This window comes from Petromyzon marinus, chromosome 70, assembly GCF_048934315.1.
Source record: "Petromyzon marinus isolate PM22_M1 ecotype Great Lakes invasive population chromosome 70, UKy_Petmar_22M1.pri1.0, whole genome shotgun sequence".
In the NCBI taxonomy this organism is placed as follows: Eukaryota; Metazoa; Chordata; class Hyperoartia; order Petromyzontiformes; family Petromyzontidae; genus Petromyzon; species Petromyzon marinus.
Window position 1 is genome coordinate 5,119,943 of NC_133736.1, and position 23,527 is coordinate 5,143,469.

At 49.7% G+C, this 23,527-nt stretch overlaps 1 protein-coding gene across 2 annotated transcripts in view; it reads left to right on the forward strand.

The window, feature by feature from the left end:
• LOC116957122 (retinoblastoma-associated protein) overlaps positions 1 to 23,527 on the forward strand; it is a 238,324-nt gene that overhangs the window by 201,700 nt on the left and 13,097 nt on the right. For both annotated transcript variants that reach the window (XM_076055219.1, XM_076055220.1), the window contains exons 19-23: positions 11,878 to 12,080; positions 12,183 to 12,397; positions 15,308 to 15,459; positions 18,770 to 18,874; positions 20,961 to 21,074. In XM_076055219.1, coding sequence (XP_075911334.1) covers positions 11,878 to 12,080; positions 12,183 to 12,397; positions 15,308 to 15,459; positions 18,770 to 18,874; positions 20,961 to 21,074 — 789 coding nt within the window. The remainder of the gene's footprint in view (positions 1 to 11,877; positions 12,081 to 12,182; positions 12,398 to 15,307; positions 15,460 to 18,769; positions 18,875 to 20,960; positions 21,075 to 23,527) is intronic.

Below are 23,527 nucleotides of genomic sequence, written 5' to 3' on the forward strand. Positions count from 1 at the left end.
GCCTGAACAGACTGTTGGGGCAAGTGCTGTTAGCGAGCACTTACAAAGGCCGGCAGAGCACACGAGGGGGTGGGTGGCCAGCTCCACGCCCGGCCGCCTTTGTCTCCCCAGTGGCGATGTTTACTACACGCCGCAGCAGGTACTCATTTGAGGCTGAGTCGATCTAGGGGAGGCCCAGGACCGGTTAAAATAATCGTCACTGGTGTTGGCCGTGAGCTGGAATTGAACTCAGGTCGCCGGGTTCATAGTTTCGCCCGTTAACCGCTAAACTACTGCTCCCACACTCTCACACTCTCACACACCCACACACCCACACACCCACACACTCACACACTCTCACACACCCACACACCCACACACCCACACACTCACACGCACAGGCAACACACACTTATACTCTCACACATCCACACACACGCACTCACACACTCACACACACTCTCGCACACACTCACACACTCACACTTACACTCTCACACACTCTCGCACTCTCACACACTCCCACACTCTCACACTCTCACACACTCCCACACACACACTCTCACACACACACACGCACACACACTCACACACTCGCACACTCACACACTCGCACGCTCACACACTCTTACACTCCCACACTCTCACACACTCTCACACACTCACACACTCACACTCTCACACGCACACACTCACACACCCACAAACACGCACACACACACTCTCACACACCCACACACACGCACACACACACTCACACACACAGAGCCAGCAGAAATCATCGCGCCCCCCCACCTCCCCTCCTACTGCAATAGCCTAGGCAGCACACTCCTTTAAAGAGAGTCTTGAAACACTCTGCGAGGCCCTTTTTAACGGGCAAAAACAAGCGTCGCAATCGCAACAACAACAGCAACAGCAGCAACAATAATCGTGTAACGACGGCGGCCGCGACATCGAGTGAGCGTCAAGGGATGCGCGGTCCCCAACGAGTACTAGCGACGCTGCAAATCGGCACGGCGCCTCCTCGATCCTCCGGCTACAGACGACGCTCCGATGCGACGGGGCACGGCACGGCGTGGTGGCCCGAATCGCGTGCTTGGCGCGCGTGCGGCGTTTGCCCGGTGCGCGCAGATGGACTTGGCGTGACCAAACCCCAAAGGGGAAGTCGCGACGAGTGAAGGCGCGCATGCGTGCGTGTGTGTGCGTGTGTGTGCGCGTGTGTGCGTGTGTGTGTGTGCGTGCGTGGGGAGCGGTGGTGTAGCGGTTAGCGCTACGCTGCGCTACGAACCCGGCGACCCGGTGTTCGATTCCCGCTCACGGCCAACAGCGGTGACGATTATCTGAACCGGTCCCGGGCCTCCCCTAGGTCGACTCGGCCTCAAATGAGTACCTGGTGCGGTGTGTAAACATCGCCGTTGGGGGAGACAAAGGCGGTCGGGCGTGGTGCTGGCCACCCACCCCATCGTGTACCGTTCCGGCCTTCGTAGGCGCTCGCTAACAGCACCTGCCCCTACGGTCTGTTAAGGCTATACAGGGGGTCTTTATCTTTGTGCGTGCGTGCACGTCGCACCAGGTACTCATTTGAGGCCGAGTCGACCTAGGGGGAGGCCCAGGATCGGTTCAGAGAATCGTCACCGCCGGTGTTGGCCGTGAGCGGGGATCCAACTCGGGTCTCTGCCGGGTTCGTAGTGCGGCGTGGTGCTAACCGCTGCGCCACCGCTCCCCGCGTGTAGGTGCTGCTCGCTAGCAGCACTTGCCCCAACAGTCCGTTAAGACTACCCCGGGGATCTTTGTCTTTTTGTCTAATCCCCTGCGGGGTTCGATTCCCGCTCACGGCCATCACCGGTGACGATTATCTATCTGAACCTGTCCTGGGCCTCCCCTAGGTCCTCTCAGCCTCCTCAACTGAGTACCCTGGTGCTGTGTGTGTAGTAAACACCGACACTGGGGGAGAGACAAAGGCGGCCGGGCGTGGTGCTGGCCACCCACCCACCCCCTCGTGTGCCACAGTGCCGTTAGCCTACATAGGTGCTGCTCGCTAACAACACTTGCCCCAAGCAAGTCTGTCAAGGCTACACGGCGGGGGGATCTTTGTGTAACTCAATCCATGGTCGTGTCTAGCCCGCGTGCAAAGTCAAAATAATCCTCAATGTCGAGTTGGCTTGCACTCTCATGCTCACGTCCTTTGGGTTGCACCCGTTGGGTTGAACTCCCTCGTCGAGGAGGCCGTTCTCCTAGCGTACAGTTACAGCGCTAATGTCTCACGTTAACGCCACGCGAATCCCTCACATTAACACAGCCACTTCCGTGCCCTCGTTGAGGAGGCCGCTCCCCTCCTATCTTACAGTGACATCACGCGAATCCCTCACATTAACACAGCCACTTCCGTGCCCTCGTTGAGGAGGCCGCTCCCCTCCTATCTAACAGTTACAGTGCTAATGTCTCACATTAACCTCACGCTAATCCCCCACATTAACACAGCCACTTCCGTGCCCTCTAATTTATCACGTTAACATCACGCTAATCCCTCACATTAACACAGCCACTTCCGTGCCCTCTAATTTCTCACGTTAACATCACGCTAATCCCTCACATTAACACAGCCACTTCCGTGCCCTCTAATTTCTCACGTTAACATCACGCTAATCCCTCACATTAACATAGCCACTTTCGTGCCCTCTAATTTCTCACGTTAACATCACGCTAATCCCTCACATTAACACGGCCACTTCCGTGCCCTCGTTGAGGAGGCCGCTCCCCTCCTATCTTACAGTTACAGTGCTAATGTCTCACATTAACATCACGCTAATCCCTCACATTAACACAGCCACTTCCGTGCCCTCTAATTTCTCACGTTAACATCACGCTAATCCCTCACATTAACACAGCCACTTTCGTGCCTTCTAATTTATCACGTTAACATCACGCTAATCCCTCACATTAACACAGCCACTTCCGTGCCCTCTAATTTCTCACGTTAACGTCACGCTAATCTCTCACATTGACACAGCCACTTTCGTGCCCTCTAATTTCTCACGTTAACATCACGCTAATCCCTCACATTAACACAGCCACTTCCGTGCCCTCTAATTTCTCACGTTAACATCACGCTAATCCCTCACATTAACACAGCCACTTCCGTGCCCTCGTTGAGGAGGCCGCTCCCCTCCTATCTTACAGTTACAGTGCTAATGTCTCACGTTAACATCACACTAATCCCTCACATTAGCACGGCCACTTCCGTGCCCTCGTTGAGGAGGCCGCTCCCCTTCCTATCTTACAGTTACAGTGCTAATGTCTCACGTTAACATCACGCTAATCCCTCACATTAGCACGGCCACTTCCGTGCCCTCGTTGAGGAGGCCGCTCCCCTCCTATCTTACAGTTACAGTGCTAATGTCTCACGTTAACATCACGCTAATCTCTCACATTAACACGGCCACTTCCGTGCCCTCGTTGAGGAGGCCGCTCCCCTCCTATCTTACAGTTACAGTGCTAATATCTCACGTTAACATCGCCAGCCCCGGGGCCACTTCTTTACGAACCCTTGGGCTAACAAACCATTTCAAACCTTTTTAAAAACCGGTCTGCCTCAGCAGCAGGACCACGGCTTTCACCAAACCTGATGGCGGACGCTTGGTTGTGTTGTGCGTCCGGAACGTCGTGATTTATTTTATTTTATACCTACTACGTGATGACTTTGCCGCAAAGAACCAAACGCTTCAAATCAAGATTAATTAACTAGCTTAACCTTGGTAGCGTATACGATACGTGGTGGGTTAGATTGCGTGAACGTGCAAATGTGTCGTTAACCCATCACCGCCGCGCGGCACTGCCAAATTGGTAGAAGGTTTTTTGTCACGTAAACAAAAGGTGTACATTGAGTTGCCAGTTCGGCCAGAGACAAACCCACTGCGACGTTTACAATTTGGCGTTTCGCTGGCGATTGCAGTGGGCTTCATCGGGCGGTTAGCACGGTTGGCTACGTACGGTGCGAAAGAAGTTGAACGTACACATACACGCAGCACGGTTGGCTATGTGCGGTGCGAAATAAGTTGAACGTACACATACAGACAGCAGGGTTGGCTACGTATGGAGCGAAATAAGTTGAACGTACACATACACACAGCACGGTTGGCTACGTACGGAGCGAAAGAAGTTGAACGTACACATACACACAGCACGGTTGGCTACGTATGGAGCGAAATAAATTGAATGTACACATACATACAGCACGGTTGGCTACATATGGAGCGAAAGAAGTTGAACATACACATACACGCAGCACGGTTGGCTACGTACGGTGCGAAATAAGTTGAACGTACACATACACGCAGCACGGTTGGCTACGTATGGAGCGAAATAAATTGAACGTACACATACACACAGCACGGTTGGCTACGTACGGTGCGAAAGAAGTTGAACGTACACATACACACAGCACGGTTGGCTACGTATGGAGCGAAAGAAGTTGAACGTACCTACACACAGAGGACGGTTGGCTACGTACGGAGCGAAAGAAGTTGAACGTATACATACACACAGCACGGTTGGCTACGTACGGAGCGAAATAAGTTGAACGTACACATACACGCAGCACGGTTGGCTACGTGCGGTGCGAAAGAAGTTGAACGTACACATACACACAGCACGGTTGGCTACATATGGAGCGAAAGAAGTTGAACGTACACATACACACAGCACGGTTGGCTACGTATGGAGCGAAAGAAGTTGAACGTACACATACACACAGCACGGTTGGCTACGTATGGAGCGAAATAAGTTGAACGTACACATACACGCAGCACGGTTGGCCACGTACGGAGCGAAAGAAGTTGAACATACACATACACACAGCACGGTTGGCTACGTACGGTGCGAAAGAAGTTGAACGTACACATACACACAGCACGGTTGGCTACGTATGGAGCGAAAGAAGTTGAACGTACACATACACACAGCACGGTTGGCTACGTATGGAGCGAAAGAAGTTGAACGTACGTACACACAGAGGACGGTTGGCTACGTACGGAGCGAAAGAAGTTGAACGTACACATACACAGCACGGTTGGCTACGTACGGTGCGAAATAACTTGAACGTACCCATACACACAGCACGGTTGGCTACGTACGGAGCGAAATAAGTTGAACGTACACATACAGCACGGTTGGCTACGTACGGTGCGAATGAAGTTGAACGTACGTACACACAGAGGACGGTTGGCTACGTATGGAGCGAAAGAAGTTGAACGTACGTACACACAGCACGGTTGGCTACGTACGGAGCGAAAGAAGTTGAACGTACACATACACACAGCACGGTTGGCTACGTACGGAGCGAAATAAGTTGAACGTACACATACACACAGCACGGTTGGCTACTTACGGAGCGAAAGAAGTTGAACGTACACATACACACAGCACGGTTGGCTACGTACGGAGCGAAATAAGTTGAACGTACACATACACACAGCACGGTTGGCTACGTACGGTGCGAAATAAGTTGAACATACACACAGCACGGTTGGCTACGTACGGAGCGAAAGAAGTTGAACGTATACATACACACAGCACGGTTGGCTACGTACGGAGCAAAATAATTTGAACGTACACATACACACAGCACGGTTGGCTACGTACGGTGCGAAATAACTTGAACGTACACATACACACAGCACGGTTGGCTACGTACGGAGCGAAAGAAGTTGAGCGTACACATACACACAGCACGGTTGGCTACGTACGGAGCGAAAGAAGTTGAATGTACGTACACACACTTGAGCTACGTAGCTCTTTTTGCAGAAGCGACCTGGCCATCACAAATGATCGCCGAACGAAGTGGCTTATCATCATCATCATCATCGTCACCTGGGAATTTATTGCAGGAGCCAAATCCTCGTGAACGCGTGACGTCGATTCTAAATGTGGAGGGAAAAAACGGAGGTGCCCGGAGAAAATTTCACTCGACCATGGGGAGAGAGAGAGAGACGCGCAAACTCCAAATATACAGCAGGCGTCAGGGGTCGGGATCGAAGCCAACTACATCCTGTATACGAGGCGAGGTAGTTAAAATCTCTTAGCCACTGTGATGATGAGAGAGATGCCACAAACTCCACATATACAGCCATCGTCAGGGTCTGGATCAAACCCACGACCTCCTGTATACCTGGCGAAGTAGTTAACATCTCGCAAAATACAGCAGGCATCGTCAGGGTCGGGATGAAACCCACGACCTCCTGTTTACCAGGCGAGGTAGTTAACATCTCGCCAAATACAGGCATCGTCAGGGTCTGGATGAAACCCACGACCTCCTGTATACCAGGCGAAGTAGTTAACATCTCGCCAAATACAGGCATCGTCAGGGTACGGGATGAAACCCACGACCTCCTGTATACCAGGCGAGGGAGTTAACATCTCGCAAAATACAGGCATCGTCAGGGTACGGGATGAAACCCACGACCTCCTGTATACCAGGCGAAGTAGTTAACATCTCGCCAAATGCAGCCATCGTCAGGGTACGGGATGAAACCCACGGCCTCCTGTATACCAGGCGAGGTAGTTAACATCTCGCCAAATACAGCCATCGTCAGGGTACGGGATGAAACCCCACGGCCTCCTGCGTACACCGAGCGAGATTGTTAACATCTCGCCACCGCGACGCCCTGCAATTATTATTATCACAACGACGAATGTCGTTGACGCGCAAGAAATGGGAAGAATTTTTATAGCTTTTCTTTTTTCCCCCCGTCGAGATCTCTCGAACCCGACCCCTTTGGCAGCGGCTGCCGCCTTCCCGCGCGCCAGGCGCCCGGGCACGTGATGCTCGCAAAATAAAATAAAAAAATGTAAACCCCCCACCCCCCTCCCACCCCCCCACATTGCCCGGCGCGGATTAAAATAATTAAAATAATCATCGTCGTCGTTTTGAGATGAAAGGCCGTGGACGTTAATGTACGGGATTTGTGGCGTGGGGCAACGGGCGTGCGTGTTATTTGAACAATTGCTACCGGGCAGCACTTGAACTCCCCAACATTCCACGTGGGGTTTGGAACGGTTGGTTGGGGGGGGGGCGGTGTGCATGGTTCGTACTGCATGTTGTATGTATGTTGTATGTTAGGGGGGCCGTGGTGGCTAGGAGATGTTCACTCCCTCGCCTGGTACGCAGGAGGTCGTGGGTTCGATCCCGACCCCGACGACGCCTGTATTAGGCGAGATGTTAACTACCTCGCCTGGTACGCAGGAGGTCGTTTGTTCGATTCCGACCCTGACGATGCCTGTATTTGGCGAGATGTTGACTACCTCGCCTGGTATACAGGAGGTCGTGGGTTCGATCCCGACCCTGACGATGCCTGTATTAGGCGAGATGTTGACTACCTCGCCAGGTATACAGGAGGTCGTGGGTCCGATTTCGACCCTGACGATGCCTGTATTTGGTGAGATGTTCACTCCCTCGCCTGGTACGCAGGAGGTCGTGGGTTCGATCCCGACCCCGACGACGCCTGTGATTTGGCGAGATGTTTACTCCCTCGCCTGGTACGCAGGAGGTCGTAGGTTCGATCCCGACCCTTACTACGCCTGTGATTTGGCGAGATATTCACTCCCTCGCCTGGTACGCAGGAGGTCGTGGGTTCGATCCTGACCCTGACGATGCCTGTATTAGGCGAGATGTTAACTACCTCGCCTGGTACGCAGGAGGTCGTTTGTTCGATCCCGACCCTGACGATGCCTGTATTTGGCGAGATGTTGACTACCTCGCCTGGTATACAGGAGGTCGTGGGTTCCATCCCGACCCTGACGATGCCTGTATTAGGCGAGATGTTAACTACCTCGCCTGGTACGCAGGAGGTCGTTTGTTCGATCCCGACCCTGACGATCCCTGTATTTGGCGAGATGTTGACCACCTCGCCTGGTATACAGGAGGTCGTGGGTTCGATCCCCACCCTGACGATGCCTGTATTAGGCGAGATGTTAACAACCTCGCGTGGTACGCAGGAAGTCGTGGGTTCCATCCCGACCCTGACCATGCCTGCTGTATATTTGGAGTTTGTGTGTCTCCCTTTCCCCGTGGTCGCGTGGATTTTTTCTTCCGGGTCCTCCGTTTTTTCGCTCCACATTTAGATTATTTGGCTGCTGCTGGCTGCTGCTATAAATGTCCACGCGACGATGATAAGCCACCACGTCATTGAGCCACCGTTTGTGATGTACAGATCGCTTCTGAGAAAGAGCTACATAACTCAATGGGGCCCTTACACCTGGTTAAAATTGCTTATTTTATGCTGATCACATTGTATGTACGTGTGTTGAACGTCTTCCGCGCCGTACGCGTTCATGAACATTTTGATGCTGCTATAAATCTCCGCGCCGTGATGATGACGATGGGCTTCATTGAGCCATCATTCGTGACGGCCAATTCGCTTCTGAATAAGTAATATATATATTTTTTTAAACTTTTTTTTTAAAAAACACGCTTTAATTCAATGTGGTAGTCATGGAAGAACTCCACGACTCCAGGAAGTTGGCCCCGAAGCTTAGCCACAACGTAAGGGGGACCCCCGTGGTGATTTACAGCCAACGTCGGTTGACCGTGGACAATTCGACCCGAGCCGTTAACGTAACGTGTTAAAAAGATTGTTTAAAAAATATAATTTTATTTTTTTACGATACAATATAGCTATTGTCATCAGTATGACACAAGTATAACCAAGTCTGCAGTCGACACCACATTGGGAAGTGGGTTAACATTGAGTTACAAGATTTGAGGATACAACAACAACAACAGACAGAGTGAGTTAAGTGAAAGCGTGTAAATAACAGCTACGTGGCACCTCAGTGGGGCCTTAAACCTCGTAAAAAAATGTTAACGTAGCTTACAGTCGAGTGTAGTTTTCCCCTCCGCATTTGCATCAACGTGCAGGTCTCGGAGTACGCGGTTCTCAAGAGTACGCGGAACCCGTTGGTACGCGACCGACCGACCGACCACCACCATTCATCCAAACACTTTGCGACTCTTTCGATTTAAAGCTTTCGGTGACTGCAGGGATTCGTATTCTTGGTTCTTTCGTTAAAGTCACCACCACCACGTAGAAGGGAAATAGGAGCGCTGTTTTTTCCGACAGCCTCGTTTGTTCCTTCACCTGAGGACACGGCTGCTTGCTTTGTGGCCGAAACGTCGTGAGAATTTCATGTTATCATGATGTTTTATTTTCATTCTTTTATCACTTCCCCTTTCCACGTGACTTTACCGGCAGAGCCGAGAACACTTTGCAACGAGTGACGACCACAACGCCGCCTTGCCGTCTTCGCGGACGTGAAATTTGGCGGCGTGGAACCTTATCGCCCGCGCAAGGAGCGAGTCCTAGAACAATCTGGTGTTCGATCTGACCCGCACGCTATCGATGATCATAGTGATCCATGATGCAGGTTTTTTTTTTTAGGCTACATCGCGTAAATAATATAAACGTTGTGTCGCTAAACCCCGCCACCACCCGATACAGCCAATCGGTAAGGGGGTTTGTCACGTAAACAGAACGTGGCCAATTCGTTACTAGTACGGCACTAACCGGTTGCTGTGTGTTGGAGAGTTAAACCCACTACAACATTTACAATTCGTTACTAGTACAGCACTAACCGGTTGGTGTGTGTTGGAGAGTTAAACCCACTATAACATTTACAATTCGTTACTAGTACAACACTAACCAGTTGCTGTGTATTGGAGAGTTAAACCCACTACAACATTTACAATTCGTTACTAGTACAGCACTAACCGGTTGTGTGTGTTGCAGAGTTAAACCCACTACTACATTTACAATTCGTTACTAAGTACAACACTAACCGGTTGCTGTGTGTTGGAGAGTTGTGTGTAGTATATAGTAGTGTATAGTAGTGTATAGTATTATACAGTAATGTATAGTAGTCTATAGTAGTGTATAGTAGTCTATAGTAGTGTATAGTAGTATATAGTAGTGTATAGTAGTGTCTATCTACATGATACTATATCGACACTCGTATAGGCGAACACCAACTTACGCGGGGGGGGGGGGGTACGCGTAACCTAACCCCCCCCCCCCCGCGTACTCTGAGACCTTGCTGCATGTAGCTACTGCTATGGTTGTTAAATTAGTGGTTCTGTGTGCGTGTGTGCGCGTGTGTGTGCGCGCGTGTGTGCGTACGTGTGTGTGTGTGTATATGTGTGCGTGAGGAGCGATAGTGTAGCGGTTAGCGTGCTGCGCTATGAACCTGGCGACCCGGGTTCGATTCCCGCTCACGGCCGACACCAGTGACGATTATCTGAACCGGTCCCGGGCCTCCCCTAGGTCGACTCAGCCTCAAATGAGTACCTGGTGCGGTGTGTAAACATTGCCACTAGGGAGACAAAGGCGGTCGGGCGTGGTGCTGGCCACCCACCCCCTCGTGTACCGTTCCGGCCTTCATAGGTGCTCGCTAACAGCACTTGCCCCTACAGTCTGTTAAGGCTATATGGGGGATCTTTATCTTTGTATGTTTGTGTATGTGTGTATGTGTATGTAACTCCAATCGGAGATGGGGCATTTGTGGAGAGAGTGGAAAGTTTCCCATACCTGGGCAGTGTGCTTATGACCGGCTCCAGTTTAACGGCAGAGGTCTCACTCCGAATCAGTCGAGCGGCAATATCTTTTCATCGGTTGCGTAACGCTGTGTGGGAAGCTACCTGGTCTGTCGCTCCACACTAAGCTTCAGGTCTTCTCGACCCCCCCAATGGAACATCTTCGCCGGTTAGAAACATTTAGGCTAGCCTGCCCACGATCCATCCTGGGTTTAACCAGACTGGATTGTGTGAGGAGCTCACAAATCCTTGAAAGATCTGGGCAAGGTCTCATTGGTGAGCTCCTCCGGCGGGCAAGGCTGCGACGGCTGGGTCATGTAGCCCGCATGCCCAGCCACCGCATGCCGAAACAGCTTTTGTTTGGCAGAATTGAGGGGGCTAAGCGGGCGCGGCACGGGCTAGAGAAGAGATGGAGTGATGTGGTACAGGAGGACGTGGAGCTGAGTGGACTTGCCGATGACTGGTACCAGCGGTGTCAAGATCGGCCTCTGTGGAGGAGGCTCGTGAAGGATGCTACTGGGCAGTTGGAGGTAGTCGCCCTCCAACAACAACGGAGGGCGGAGGAGCGACGCTCAGAACAACGAGCGGAGCGCCGGGTGGCTAAAGCACAGCAGGTTGGCACAGTAGGGGGCACAGGTGGTGCATCAGCCAGTCATCTCAGTCAGTCGACCCGTGGCACCTGGGTCTGCCCCGTGACCTCCTGCCAGCAGGCGTTCGACACTTCACGTGGCCTCAGGGTGCACATAGCCTGGCACAAGCGTCGTGGTGACGTCACCGCCACTTAGTGGCGAATGGCGGTTGTTGTTGTATGTGTATGTATGTAATGTGTGTATATGTATATGTGTGTGTATGTGTGTGTATGTAATGTGTGTGTATGTAATGTGTGTATGTGTGTGTATGAGCGTGTGTATGTATGTAATGCGTGTGTATGTAATGTGTGTATGTAGTGTGTGTGTGTGTATGTGTGTGTATGTGTGTGTATGTAATGCGTGTGTGTGTGTAGTGTGTATGTAATGTGTATGTCTGTGTATGTGTGTATGTATGTGTGTATGTGTGTGTATGTTATGTGTATGTGTGTGTATGTTATGTGTATGTGTGTGTATGTGTGTATGTATGTGTGTATGTGTGTGTATGTAATGTGTGTGTATGTAATGTGTGTGTATGTAGTGTGTGTGTATGTGCGTGTGTATGTGTGTGTATGTAATGTGTGTGTGTGTATGTGTGTATGTATGTGTGTATGCGTGTGTATGTAATGTGTGTGTATGTAATGCGTGTGTATGTAATGTGTGTGTGCGTGCGTGCGTGTGACACGACAGGACTCTCCCCTGCTGGAGGAGCTCAGGAACTGCAGGGACGGCGTCCAGGCCGGCACGGACGCAGCGCCGGATCCGCACGGCGCCGGCATCAACCCCGGCATCAACCCCGGCATCAACCCCGGCATCAACCCCGGCATCAACCCCGGCATCAACCCCGGCATCAACCCCGGCATCAACCCCGGCATCAACGCGGCGCACGCCCTGTGAGCTCACGCACGCAGAGGCAAAGGTCCCCCCAGTGTGGCCCCTCTAACAGCCCCGTGCAGGCCCTGACGACGCCGCCTGTGTTTGGCCCGGCCGTGCAGGCCGCGTGGCTCCCTGTCCCCCGTGCACCGCCCCCCAGCTGCGGCGACTCCCTCTGCCGACGAGCCGACGGCGGCCCCCTCGGCCGACCAGCCGGCGGCGGCCGCGGCCGCGGCGGCCGCGGCTCAGCCGGCGGCGGCTCAGCCGGCGGCTCCTGCCGGCGTCGCCTCTCCGCTGTTCCGTCACCGCAGGTCCTCGCTGCTGTTCCTCAAGAAAGGTGACGGGGCGGGGGTGGGGGGGGTGGGGGCAGTGTGGTGTGGTGTGGTGTGTAGCGTGTAGTGTAGTGTGGTGTGTAGTGTAGTGTGGTGTGTAGTGTGTAGTGTAGTGTATAGTGTAGTGTGGTGTGTATTGTGGTGTGTAGTGTAGTGTATAGTGTAGTGTGGTGTGTATTGTAGTGTATAGTGTAGTGTGGTGTGTAGCGTAGTGTATAGTGTGGTGTGTATTGTAGTGTATAGTGTAGTGTGGTGTGTATTGTAGTGTATAGTGTAGTGTATAGTGTGGTGTGTAGTGTGGTGTGTATTGTAGTGTGTAGTGTGGTGTGTAGTGTGGTGTGTATTGTAGTGTGGTGTGTAGCGTAGTGTATAGTGTAGTGTGTAGTGTGGTGTGTATTGTAGTGTATAGTGTAGCGTGGTGTGTAGTGTGGTGTGTAGCGTAGTGTATAGTGTAGAGTGGTGTGTATTGTAGTGTATAGTGTAGTGTGTAGTGTAGAGTGGTGTGTATTGTAGTGTAGTGTGTAGTGTGGTGTGTAGCGTAGTGTATAGTGTAGTGTGGTGTATAGTGTGGTGTGTATTGTAGTGTATAGTGTAGTGTGGTGTGTAGCGTAGTGTATAGTGTAGTGTGGTGTATAGTGTGTAGTGTGGTGTGTATTGTAGTGTATAGTGTAGTGTGGTGTGTAGCGTAGTGTATAGTGTAGTGTGGTGTATAGTGTGTAGTGTAGTGTATAGTGTAGTGTGGTGTGTAGTGTGTAGTGTGGTGTGTATTGTAGTGTATAGTGTAGTGTGGTGTGTAGCGTAGTGTATAGTGTAGAGTGGTGTGTATTGTAGTGTATAGTGTAGTGTGTAGTGTAGTGTGGTGTGTATTGTAGTGTAGTGTGGTGTGTAGCGTAGTGTATAGTGTAGTATGGTGTATAGTGTGTAGTGTGGTGTGTATTGTAGTGTATAGTGTAGTGTAGTGTGTAGTATGGTGTGTAGCGTAGTGTATAGTGTAGTGTGTAGTGTGGTGTGTATTGTAGTGTATAGTGTAGCGTGGTGTGTAGTGTGGTGTGTAGCGTAGTGTATAGTGTAGAGTGGTGTGTATTGTAGTGTATAGTGTAGTGTGTAGTGTAGTGTGGTGTGTATTGTAGTGTAGTGTGTAGTGTGGTGTGTAGCGTAGTGTATAGTGTAGTGTGGTGTATAGTGTGGTGTGTATTGTAGTGTATAGTGTAGTGTGGTGTGTAGCGTAGTGTATAGTGTAGTGTGGTGTATAGTGTGTAGTGTGGTGTGTAGTGTATAGTGTAGTGTGGTGTATAGTGTGTAGTGTGGTGTGTATTGTAGTGTATAGTGTAGTGTGGTGTGTAGCGTAGTGTATAGTGTAGAGTGGTGTGTATTGTAGTGTATAGTGTAGTGTGTAGTGTAGTGTGGTGTGTATTGTAGTGTAGTGTGGTGTGTAGCGTAGTGTATAGTGTAGTATGGTGTATAGTGTGTAGTGTGGTGTGTATTGTAGTGTATAGTGTAGTGTAGTGTGTAGTATGGTGTGTAGCGTAGTGTATAGTGTGTAGTGTGGTGTGTAGCGTAGTGTATAGTGTAGGGTGGAGTGTAGTGTGGTGTATAGTGTAGTGTGGTGTATAGTGTAGTGTGGTGTGTATTGTAGTGTATAGTGTAGTGTGTAGTGTGGTGTGTAGTGTATAGTGTGGTGTGTATAGTGTAGTATATAGTGTAGTGTGGTGTGTAGCGTAGTGTATAGTGTGTTGTTTGGTATGTATTGTAGTGTATAGTGTAGTGTAGTGTGTATTGTAGTGTATAGTGTGTAGTGTGGTGTGTATTGTAGTGTGTGGTGTGGTGTGTAGCGTAGTGTGTAGTGTAGTGTGGTGTGTATTGTAGTGTAGTGCGTGGTGTGGTGTGTATAGTAGTGTAGAGTGTAGTGTGGTGTGTAGCGTAGTGTATAGTGTGTAGTGTGGTGTGTAGCGTAGTGTATAGTGTGGTGTGTATTGTAGTGTATAGTGTAGTGTGGTGTGTATTGTAGTGTATGGTGTAGTGTGTATTGTAGTGTATAGTGTAGTGTATAGTGTAGTGTGTATTGTAGTGTATAGTGTAGTGTGGTGTCTATTGTAGTGTATAGTGTAGTGTGGTGTGTATTGTAGTGTATAGTGTAGTGTGTTGTGTATTGTAGTGTATTGTAGTGTATAGTGTAGTGTGGTCTGTATTGTAGTGTAGTGTGTCGTGTGATGTGTAGCATAGTGTAGTATTGTAGTGTATAGTGTGTAGCATAGTGTGTAGTGTGGTGTGTATTGTATTGTAGCGACGGTGAGAGCGATGATGATGATGATGGTGGTGGTGGCGACGGTGAGAGCGTTGATGATGATGATGGTGGTGATGGTGGTGGTGGCGACAGTGAGGGCGATGATGATGATGGTGGTGGTATCGACGGTGAAAGCGATGATGATGGTGGTGGTATCGACGGTGAGAGCGTTGATGATAATGATGGTGGTGGTGATGGTGGTGGTGATGGTGGTAATGGTGGTGGTGGTGGCGACAGTGAGGGCGATGATGATGATGGTGGTGGTATCGACAGTGAGAGCGATGATGATGATGATGGTGGTGGTGATGGTGGTGGTGATGGTGGTGGTGGTGGTGATGGTGGTAATGGTGGTGGTGGCGACAGTTAGGGCGATGATGATAATGATGATGGTGGTGGTATCGACGGTGAGAGCGATGATGATGATGATAATGGTGGTAAACAATGATAATAATAATAACGACGAACGTGATAGCGATGATGATAGCGATGGCGGTGATAGCGACGACGGCGACGACGACGACGATGATGAACAATGATTATAACGATAACGACGACGGAGCACGATGATGGGGACCTCACCCCACACGCCCCGCCACGCCCGCCTCCCTTGTGTTGCGGATGCACGGTGCAGTGTGCTGCCTGGCCCACCAACGTCTCAAGCAGCTGTGCACGGATGTGCACCTGCTGCCCGGCCACGCAGTGCAGGAGCTCACCATCTGGACCCTGCTGGAACACACGGTGCGCAACGAGCCCGACCTCATGGCCGGACGCCACCTGGACCAGGTGAGGGAGGGAGGGAGGTGAGGGAGGTGAGGGAGGGAGGGGAGGGAGGGAGGGAGGGAGGGAGGAGGTGGGGGCTCACCGGCGCTCGGCCGTTGTACGTGTCTGTACGTGTCTGTACGTGTGTGCGTGTACGCGTGTGCGTGTACGCGTGTGTGTACATGTGTACGCGTGTGTGCGTGTACGCGTGTGTGTACATGTGTACGCGTGTGTGCGTGTACGCGTGTGTGTACATGTGTACGCGTGTGTGTACGCGTGTGTGTACATGTGTACGCGTGTGTGTACGCGTGTGTGCGCATGCGTGTGTTAACATGGGGAGCGGTGGTGTAGCGGTCAGCGCTACGCTGCGCTACGAAACCGGCGACCCCGGGTTCGATTCCCGCTCACGGCCATCACCGGTGACGATTATCTGAACCGGTCCTGGGCCTCTCCTAGGTCGACTCAGCCTGAAATTAGTACCTGCTGCGGTGTGTAGTAAATATCGCCACTGGGGAGACAAAGGCGGTCGGGCGTGGTTCTGGCCACCAAACCCCCCTCGTGTGCCGTTCCGGCCTTTTGTCGGTGCTGCTGCTGCTCGCTAACAGCACTTGCCCCCCAACGGTCTCTTATATGATGATTAAAAATGACAAGAGTCCCATTTAGCTGCTCGACCCGAGCTGTAAGTGTTCCGATACTTGCGTTACCTTCGTAACTGTGTCCGTCTTTCGGGGTTGTCCTCGGGTCTATGACGCCGGTGGTGAGACTAGGCCGTAACGAAGGCTCGCCCGTCTCTCTCTGTGGCGTAGGCCAATGAGTTTCTAATGACAATGCCAAATGTAGCGATTGCTCCCGCACGGATCCCCTGGGGCCAGGGTAATAATCAAGACGGCCGGAGCAGCAACACTCCGCAGCTCCGATTGTTTTAAGGGGGCACGGGGGAGCGAAGAGGATTGGCCCCGGAACGTTGAACAGGGGGAAAAAAGAGGTGGGAGGGTTTGTGGCGAGCATCAGGTGGCGACGGTTAGGCCAGGCGAGAGGGGTAAAGAGAGCGGCGACGTTTGTGTAGTGTATAGTATACTACTATACTACTATACACTACACTATACACTACTATACACTACACTATACACTACTATACACTACACCATACACTACTATACACTATACTATACACTGCACCATACACTACTATACACTACACTATACACTACTATACACTACACTATACACGACTATACACTACACTATACACTACTATACACTACACCATACACTACTATACACTATACTATACACTGCACCATACACTACTATACACTACTATACACTACACCATACACTACTATACACTATACTATACACTGCACCATACACTACTATACACGACACTATACACTACAATACACTGCACCATACACTACTATACACTGCACCATACACTACTATACACTACTATACACTGCACCATACACTACTATACACTACATTATACACTACACTGTACACTACTCCGTGAACCCCTTATCAGTGCCCTGCCTTATTACAGACCAAGCCAGAGCTTATTGGTCACCCCGTGCCCCTTATAAATCTCAACGTTCATCCTATACACTACACTATACACTACACTTTATACTACACTATACACTACACTATACACTACTATACACTACACTATACACTACTATACACTACACTATACACTACTATACACTACACCATACACTACTATACACTACTATAAACTACACTATACACTACTATACACTACACCATACACTACTATACACTACACCATACACGACTATACACTACACCATACACGACTATACACTACACTATACACTACTCTGTGAACCCCTTATCAGTGCCCTGCCTTATCACAGACCAACTCAGACCTTATCGGTCACCCCGTGCCCCTTATAAATCTCAACGTTCATCCTACCAAGTCCCATCGCGAGCGAGGGAGAAACACAAACAAATATGCACAAATCAGGTTACTGATGATTTTTTTTGTGTCCGTATAGAGACGGCTGTACAGCCGCATGGACACACAAAACTCACATTTCCCCGTAGACTAATGCGGGGCTATAAACCCGAACGAAGGGGTTGACAGCTCTACGCGTTTTTGCCGCCACAAAAACGGTCAAAGGCCGTTCTTATTTTACACGCTTTCATTTAACTCGCTCTGTCTGTTGTTCGTCTTCTTGGTTTTTATTATTGTTTTATTGTTTCCCTTATACGTGGTGGTGGTGACTTTACCGAAAGAACCAAGAAGATGAATCGCTGCAGTCACGAAAGCTTTAAATCGAAACTGTCTGTTGTTGTTGTTGTCGTTGTTGTTGTATCCTCAAAGCTTGTAACTCGATGTTAACCCACTTCCCAATGCGGTATCGACTGCAGACTTGGTTATACTTACGTCATACTGATGACAATACTATATTCTATCATTAAAAAAATACAAATATATATTTTTTAAACAATATTTTTTACACGTTATGTTTCGGCTGGGGTCTAATTGTCCACGGCCAACTCATGTTGGCTGTAAATCACCACGGGCCCCCTTACGTTGTGGCCAAGCTTCGGGGCCAACTTCCTCGAGTCGTGGAGTTCTTCCATTACTAGTACGGTACATTTAATTAAAGCGTGCTTTTAAAATATTACTTATTTTAGAAGCGACCTGGCTATCACAGAGGGTGGCTTATCCATTAGCATCATGTGGAAATGTATAGCAGAAGCCACATGCTCTGAACGCGCGTTTCCAATCGACTCATGGGACCCATGGAGACCCACAGCGATCCAGAGATCCATGTAGAACTATAAAAACCCAGAGAGACACTCAGAGACCCATACTAATACTAAATTGGTATTTTTCCCAGTTAAGCGAGTGTGTTTTTATTACACGCTTTCTATTAACTCACGACTGTGTCTGTTGTTGTTGTATCCTCAAATCTCAAACTCAATGTTAACCCACTTCCCAATGTGGTATCGACTCCTAGAGTTGGTTATACTTACGTCATACTGATGACAATACTATATTTTATCATTAAAAAATGAAAATATATATTTTTTAAACATTATTTTTTACACGTTACGTTTCGGCTAGGGCCTAATTGCCCACGGCCAACTGACGTTGGCTGTAAATCACCACGGGGGCCCCCTTACGTTGTGGCCAAGCTTCGGGGCCAACTTCCTAGACTCGTGAAGTTCTTCCATTACTAGTACGGTACATTGAATTAAAGCGTGCTTTTAAAAAAAAAAGTTTTTTTTTTAATTTATATGACTTATTTTTTTTATCCCATTGGCGGGGATCTTTGTCGTTTGTCTCTGCGTGCAGATCATGATGTGTGCCATCTACGCCATCTGCAAAGTGCACAACATCGACCTGAAGTTCAAGACCATCGTCACGGCCTACAAGGGCATGCCCCATGCCAAGCAGCAGGTGGGGACCTTGGTCGCCGTCGTAAAACGATTTTATTTGATCTGTAATTATTTGATGTGGAGATGTTAAAACTGAAAAATCAAAACGATTTGGCTGTCGCCTGAAGAAGCTGGTTGTGATGACTGGCGAAACGTCGTACTCAGATTGTAAATGTTGGCTCTCCAACACACCGGTGTGCTGTACTAGTTTACTACACTATACACTACATTATACACTAGTGCTGTATTAGTATACTACACTATACACTACACTATACACTAGTGCTGTATTAGTATACTACACTATTCACTACACTATACACAAGTGCTGTACTAGTATACTACACTATACACTACATTATACACTACACTATACACTAATGCTGTACTAGTATACTGCACTATACACTACACTATACAATAGTGCTGTACTAGTATACTACACTACACTATACACTAGTGCTGTATTAGTATACTACACTATTCACTACACTATACACTAGTGCTGTACTAGTGCTGTACTAGTATACTACACTATACACTACACTATACACTAGTGCTGTATTAGTGCTGTACTAGTATACTACACTATACACTACACTACACACTAGTGCTGTATTAGTATACTACACTATACACTAGTGCTGTACTAGTATACTACATTATACACTACACTATACACTAGTGCTGTACTAGTATACTACACTATACACTACACTATACACTAGTGCTGTACTAGTATACTACACTATACACTACACTATACACTAGTGATGCACAAGTATACTACACTATACACTACACTATACACTAGTGATGTATTAGTATACTCCACTATACACTACACTATACACTAGTGCTGTACTAGTATACTACACTATACACTACACTATACACTAGTGGTGTACTAGTATACTACACTATACACTACACTATACACTACACTATACACTAGTGCTGTATTAGTATACTACACTATATACTACACTATACACTACTAGTACACTACACTATACACTCCACTATACACTACACTATACACTAGTGCTGTACTAGTATACTACACTATACACTACACTATACACTAGTGGTGTACTAGTATACTACACTATACACTATACTATACACTACACTATACACTAGTGCTGTATTAGTATACTACACTATATACTACACTATACACTACTAGTACACTACACTATACACTCCACTATACACTACACTATACACTAGTGCTGTACTAGTATACTACACTATACACTACACTATACACTACACTATACACTAGTGCTGTATTAGTATACTACACTATATACTACACTATACACTACTAGTACACTACACTATACACTCCACTATACACTACACTATACACTAGTGCTGTACTAGTATACTACACTATACACTACACTACACACTAGTGCTGTACTAGTAGTGTACTAGTATACTACACTATACACTACACTATACACTACACTAAAGTGCTGTACTAGTGACGAATTGGCTACATTCTGTTTACGTTGCAACCCTTACTAGTTGGCTGTGTCGGGTGGTGGCGGGTGTTTAACGACACAACATTCATACATCGACGCGATCTAACTAAAAAAAAAAGACCTCTATTATGGAGATATGCAGATGTAAAAACTGCAAAGCTAAAACTATTTTAATTTTATTTTACCAGGAGTAACCCCCCCCCCCTCCACCCCATACCCCACTGACCTGGCACATAGCTCTTTTTGCAGAAGCGACCAGCCCAAACTTATTGGCGGCTTATCATCATCGTCGTCGTCACGTGGAAACTTACAGCAGCAGCCAAATCAAGTAGAATCCCCCTCTTAGCGACGGTCATTGGTTGCACGAGGCCGATCGTTAAGTGATTTGGTGGCCAAGCGAGTATCGGAGAGATCCGCGTTCGATTCCCGCTCGGGGCCACCATCAAATGAGTCACCTGGTGCGGTGTGTGCTCGCTAGCATCAGCCACTGGGGAGACAAAGGCGGCCTGGCGCGGTTGCCGGCCACCCCGCCGGCCTTCATAGGTGCTGGTGCTTGCTTAACAGCACTCGCCCCAGCAGGCTACACGGTGGGGGGGTGATCTTTTGTCTTTGCAGACTTTCAAGCACGTGCTGATTCGGGAAAACCAGTACGACTCCATCATCGTCTTCTACAACCTCGTATTCATGCAGCGGCTCAAGGCCAACATTCTGCAGTTCGTGTCTCCACACGTGCGTACGCGGGGTTCATCATTGAGCATTGCCGCGAGTGAGCGTGGTGGGTGAGCGGGTGTGTGGTGAGCGAGTTGTGAGCGTGCGTGTGGTGAGCGAGTGGTGAGTGGGTGTGGTGAGCGAGTTGTGAGTGAGTTGCGAGTGTGTGTGTGGTGAGGGAGTGCGTGTGGTGAGTGAGTTGTGAGTGCGTGTGGTGAGGGAGTGTGTGTGGTGAGTGAGTGAGTGAGTGTGGTAAGGGAGTGAATGAGTGTGGTGAGTGGTGAGAGTGGTGAGTGAGTGAGCGTGTGTGGTGAGTGAGTTGTGAGTGTGTGTGGTGAGTGAGTTGTGAGTGAGTGTGTGTGGTGAGGGAGTGTGTGGTGAGGGAGTTGTGAGTGAGTGTGGTAAGGGAGTGAGTGAGTGTGGTGAGTGAGTGTGTGTGGTGAGTGAGTTGCGAGTGCGAGTGGTAAGTGAGTTGTGAGTGTGTGTGTGGTGAGGGAGTGCGTGAGTGTGGTGAGTGAGTGTGTGTGGTGAAGTGAGTTGCGAGTGCGAGTGGTAAGTGAGTTGTGAGTGTGTGTGTGGTGAGGGAGTGCGTGTGCTGAGTGAGTTGTGAGTGCGTGTGGTGAGTGAGTTGTGAGTGTGTGTGGTGAGTGAGTGAGTGTGGTAAGGGAGTGAATGAGTGTGGTGAGTGGTGAGTGTGGTGAGTGAGTGAGCGTGTGTGGTGAGTGAGTTGTGAGTGTGTGTGGTGAGTGAGTTGTGAGTGAGTGTGGTAAGGGAGTGTGTGTGTGGTGAGGGAGCTGTGAGTGAGTGTGGTAAGGGAGTGAGTGAGTGTGAGTGAGTGTGTTGAGGGAGTGTGCGTGGTGAGTGAGTGGTGAGTGTGTGTGGTGAGGGAGTGGTGAGGGAGTGGTGAGTGTGTGTGGTGAGGGAGTGGTGAGTGTGTGTGGTGAGGGAGTGGTGAGTTTGTGTGGTGAGGGAGTGGTGAGTGTGTGTGGTGAGGGAGTGTGTGGTGAGGGAGTGGTGAGTGTGTGTAGTGACGGAGTGTGTGTGGTGAGTGAGTGAGTGTGGTGAGGGAGTGTGTGTGGTGAGTTGTGAGTGTGTGTGGTGAGTGAGTGGTGAGTGTGTGTGGTGAGTGAGTTGTGAGTGAGTGTGGTAAGGGAGTGAGTGTGGTTAGTGTGGTGAGTGTGAGTGAGTGTGTTGAGGGAGTGTGCGTGGTGAGTGAGTGAGCGTGGTGAGTGAGTGGTGAGTGTGTGTGGTGAGGGAGTGGTGAGTTTGTGTGGTGAGGGAGTGGTGAGTGTGTGTGGTGAGGGAGTGGTGAGTGTGTGTGGTGAGTGAGTGAGTGTGGTGAGGGAGTGTGTGTGGTGAGTTGTGAGTGTGTGTGGTGAGTGAGTGGTGAGTGTGTGTGGTGAGGGAGTGGTGAGGGAGTGTGTGTGGTGAAGGAGTGATGAGTGTGGTAAGTGAGTGAATGAGTATGGTGAGTGAGTGGTGAGTGTGTGTGGTGGGGGAGTGGTGAGTGTGTGTGGTGAGGGAGTTGTGAGTGTGGTGAGGGAGTGGTGAGTGTGTGTGGTGAGGGAGTGGTGAGTGTGTGTGGTGAGTGAGTGGTGAGTGTGTGTGGTGAGTGAGTGGTGAGTGAGTGGTAAGTGTGTGTGGTGAGGGAGTGGTGAATGAGTGGTGAGTGTGTGTGGTGAGTGAGTGGTGAGTATGTGTGGTGAGTGAGTTGTGAGTGTGTGTGGTGAGTGAGTGGTGAGTGTGTGTGGTGAAGGAGTGGTGAGTGTGGTAAGTGAGTGAATGAGTGTGGTGAGTGAGTGGTGAGTATGTGTGGTGGGGGAGTGGTGAGTGTGTGTGGTGAGGGAGTTGTGAGTGTGGTGAGGGAGTGGTGAGTGTGTGTGGTGAGGGAGTGGTGTGTTTGGTGAGTGAGTTATGAGTGTGTGTGGTGAGGGAGTGTGTGTGGTGAGGGAGTGTGTGTGGTGAGGGAGTGGTGAGTGTGTGTGGTGAGTGAGTGGTGAGTGTGTGTGGTGAGTGAGTGGTGAGTGTGTGTGGTGAGTGAGTGGTAAGTGTGTGTGGTGAGGGAGTGGTGAATGAGTGTGGTGAGTGAGTGGTGAGTGTGTGTGGTGAGTGAGTGGTGAGTGTGTGTGGTGAGTGAGTGGTGAGTGTGTGTGGTGAGTGAGCGGTAAGTGTGTGTGGTGAGGGAGTGGTGAATGAGTGTGGTGAGTATGTGTGGTGAGTGAGTGGTGGGTGTGTGTGGTGAGTGAGTGGTGAGTGTGTGTGGTGAGTGAGTGTGGTGAGGGAGTGGTGAGTGTGTGTGGTGAGTGTGTGTGGTGAGTGTGTGTGGTGAGTGGTGAGTGAGTGTGGTGAGGGCGTGGTGAGTGTGTGTGGTGAAGGAGTGGTGAGTGTGGTAAGTGAGTGAATGAGTGTGGTGAGTGAGTGGTGAGTGTGTGTGGTGGGGGAGTGGTGAGTGTGTGTGGTGAGGGAGTTGTGAG